The sequence below is a fragment of the Podarcis muralis genome, chromosome 2 (assembly GCF_964188315.1).
Source record: "Podarcis muralis chromosome 2, rPodMur119.hap1.1, whole genome shotgun sequence".
Lineage (NCBI taxonomy): Eukaryota > Metazoa > Chordata > Lepidosauria > Squamata > Lacertidae > Podarcis > Podarcis muralis.
Window position 1 is genome coordinate 117,264,116 of NC_135656.1, and position 3,103 is coordinate 117,267,218.

Genomic DNA, 3,103 nt, shown 5'->3' on the forward strand with positions numbered 1-3,103 from the left:
GAACGCCCTCCCATCAGATGTCAAAGCGATAAATAACTACCTGACATTCAGAAGGCATCTTAAGGCAGCCCTGTTCAGGGAAGTTTTTAATCTGTGATATTTTACTGTATCTTTGGTTTTTATGGAAGCCGCCCAGAGTGGCTGGGGAAACCCAGCCAGATGGGCAGGGTACAAATAATAAATTATTATTATTATTATTATTCAGGTTGTGCATTTTCAGGTTGCGCACCTGGAAGTACTGGAATGGGTTACTTCCGGGTTTCGGTTGCACTGCGGGTTGCGAATGTGCCTCCTGCATGGATCACGTTCGCAACCCGAGATTCCATTGTATCTGACTTTTAGGAGACATCTGAAGGCAGGCCTGTTTAGGGAAGTTTTTAATGTTTGATGTTTTATCCTGTTTTTAATATGCTGTTGGGAGCTGCCCAGAGTGGCTGGGGAAACCTTGTACAGTCATAAAAAGGTAAAGGAACCCCTGACTGTTAGGTCCAGTCACGGATGACTCCGGGGTTGCGGCGCTCATCTCGCTTTACTGGCCGAGGGAGCCGGCGTACAGCTTCCGGGTCATGTGGCCAGCATGACTAAGCCGCTTCTGGCGAACCAGAGCAGCGCACGGAAATGCCGTTTACCTTCCTGCCAGAGTGGTACCTATTTATCTACTTGCACTTTGACGTGCTTTCGAACTGCTAGGTTGGCAGGAGTAGGGACTGAGCAACGGGAGCTCACCCCATCGTGGGGATTCAAACCGCCAACTTTCTGATCATCAAGCCCTAGGCTCAGTGGTTTAACCCACAGCGCCACCCGCATCCCTCTGTACATTCATACCTCGGGTTAAATATGCTTCAGGTTGAGCGTTCTCAGGTTACACTCCGCGGCGACCCGGAAGTAACGGAATGCATTACTTCCGGGTTTCGCCGCATGCGCAGACACTCAAAATGACGTAACGCGCATACCCAGACGTGGGTTGTGTTTGCTTCAGGATGCGAACGGGGCTCCGGAACGGATTCCGTTCGCATCCAGAGGTACCACTGTACGTCACTCCTACATTGGGTAATCTGAGCTTGTTCCCAATGTGCTCTCTGCTCTTATCATTCTCAAAGCCTGTTTAGTCTTAGGCGAAGGGGGTCAGGAATGCTTTCCAAGGACACTGAATCTGCCAGCTACCTCTCTCCTGGTGTTTCCTCTTCTAGCTGCTCCTCACCCAGTATTTCCCAGCTTTCCCCCTCTGGACTATGCCCTTCTGCAAACCACATTTCTAAATCAATACTGTCCTCCTGCCCTTGGGAAGGTTCAGGAAAGGGGGGGGAGGGCTCCCACTATTCTTCCTCAGTCCAGACCCTGACATTACTGCGTCTCTATTTCAAGATGGACATGTGAGCTCCAGACCTGACCTCATCTCCTGGCTGGAAGAAGACAGAAAAGACCTCTTTGCCAAAGGCTCCATGGAAGAGATCAGATCCACAGGTGGGTGTTTCTCTGAGGCCACGCCAGCCCCTGACACTTAAATCAGCATCGTGCCACTTTAAGCCAACAGGAAATAATAGTGACGGCAATAACATACTTGCTTTGTATTTCAAACCAAAATCTTTGGGCACCTTAACGGATCCCAGCAAAAAGAACTCATAAGAAATACAGGGCGGGGTTCAACTCACAAGCCCCGATAGCGGAAACTCGTAACAGGGACTTTTGCTTGCAAAACGGGACTGTCCCCCTTCTCTCCCATGTTCCCCCTTGTGCCAATTGGTTCAATTGACACAAATAATTATACGTAAAATGACTATTATTGCTAATTAATAGTCACAATTCCATATTCTGTGTCTGGTAATTAAATATTTCTAGTAATGATACTCATAATTCCACATTTTACCTAACATAAATAAACACCGCTAAACTGTTTATATTTAGGTAAAACAATCACAAAAATCAACTGGATACAAAACATGAAAATACATCAAAATTCCTAAAATGCAACACCGTTACAATATAGCATTTTTTATTTTATTTTTTGCAAATACTAAATCGAAAAACAAGGTATTTAAAATACGTTTGCTTACATATTGTGTGTGTTATTTATATTAATGTTTTACATTAATGTAAAAATGTGACTTTTCCCTGTAAGAGCTTTGGTGGAAGCAGAAGACTGCTGTCTGCCGGTAGGGATTTGTGGATATTTGATGCTGCTTTTGTCAATCCAGCAAGTAGTTACTTTTTTTTACCTGTTTGTTAATGTTTCTGCCTTTCTGGAAATAGAACTGAGTTTTCAGGTATTTCTCTCTCTCCTCTTTCTCTCCTTCCCTTCATATCTGGTTCCCAAAGGTGCCAGATCTCTGAAGAAGATCAAGGTAGAAAGCTTTCCGGACGAAGCTCCCGTGATCAAGGAAGAGTATGAGGCTCTGCCGGAAAGATGCCAAGAGAATATTTCTTTCCCCAGTGAGGCCGGTGAGGAAGGTGAGTCCCAGTTGCTGCCACAACATTGGGTGTAGCGGATAATAATAATAATAATAATAATAATAATAATAATAATAATAATTTATTTATACCCTCCCATCTGGCTGAGTTTCCCCAGCCACTCTGGGCGGCTCCCAATCGAGTGTTAAAAACAATACAGCATTAAATATTAAAACAGGATAGGAGCATTCAAGCAAGTAAGGTAAAAGTAAAGGGTAAAGGGACCCCTGACCGTTAGGTCCAGTCATGGACGACTCTGGGGTTGCGGCTCTCATCTCGCTTTACTGGCCGAGGGAGCCGGCGTACAGCTTCCGGGTCATGTGGCCACCATGACTAAGCCGCTTCTGGCGAACCAGAGCAGCGCACGGAAACGCCGTTTACCTTCCCGCCGGAGCGGTACCTATTTATCTACTTGCACTTTGACGTGCTTTCGAACTGCTAGGTTGGCAGGAGCAACAGGAGCTCACCCTGTCGCAGGGATTCGAACCGCCGACCTTCTGATTGGCAAGTCCTAGGCTCTGTGGTTTAACCCACAGCACCACCTCTACGTTCAGCATATGGATGAAATTATGGGGGCACACAGGAATAATGTCGAGCTCCTTCAGGATAAGGGTGGGATCTGGAAAACGAGCGAGGTCCCAGCCAAAGAAAAAGT

At 46.2% G+C, this 3,103-nt stretch overlaps 1 protein-coding gene across 1 annotated transcript in view; it reads left to right on the forward strand.

Moving 5' to 3' along the window:
- The first annotated feature begins 1,116 nt into the window (after positions 1-1,116).
- The window catches only part of LOC114592284 (uncharacterized), a 12,778-nt gene continuing 10,791 nt past the window's right edge, over positions 1,117-3,103 (forward strand). Inside the window, 3 exon segments of the mRNA XM_028720348.2 lie at positions 1,117-1,299; positions 1,302-1,464; positions 2,317-2,448. Coding sequence (XP_028576181.2) covers positions 1,132-1,299; positions 1,302-1,464; positions 2,317-2,448 — 463 coding nt within the window. The 5' untranslated portion in view covers positions 1,117-1,131.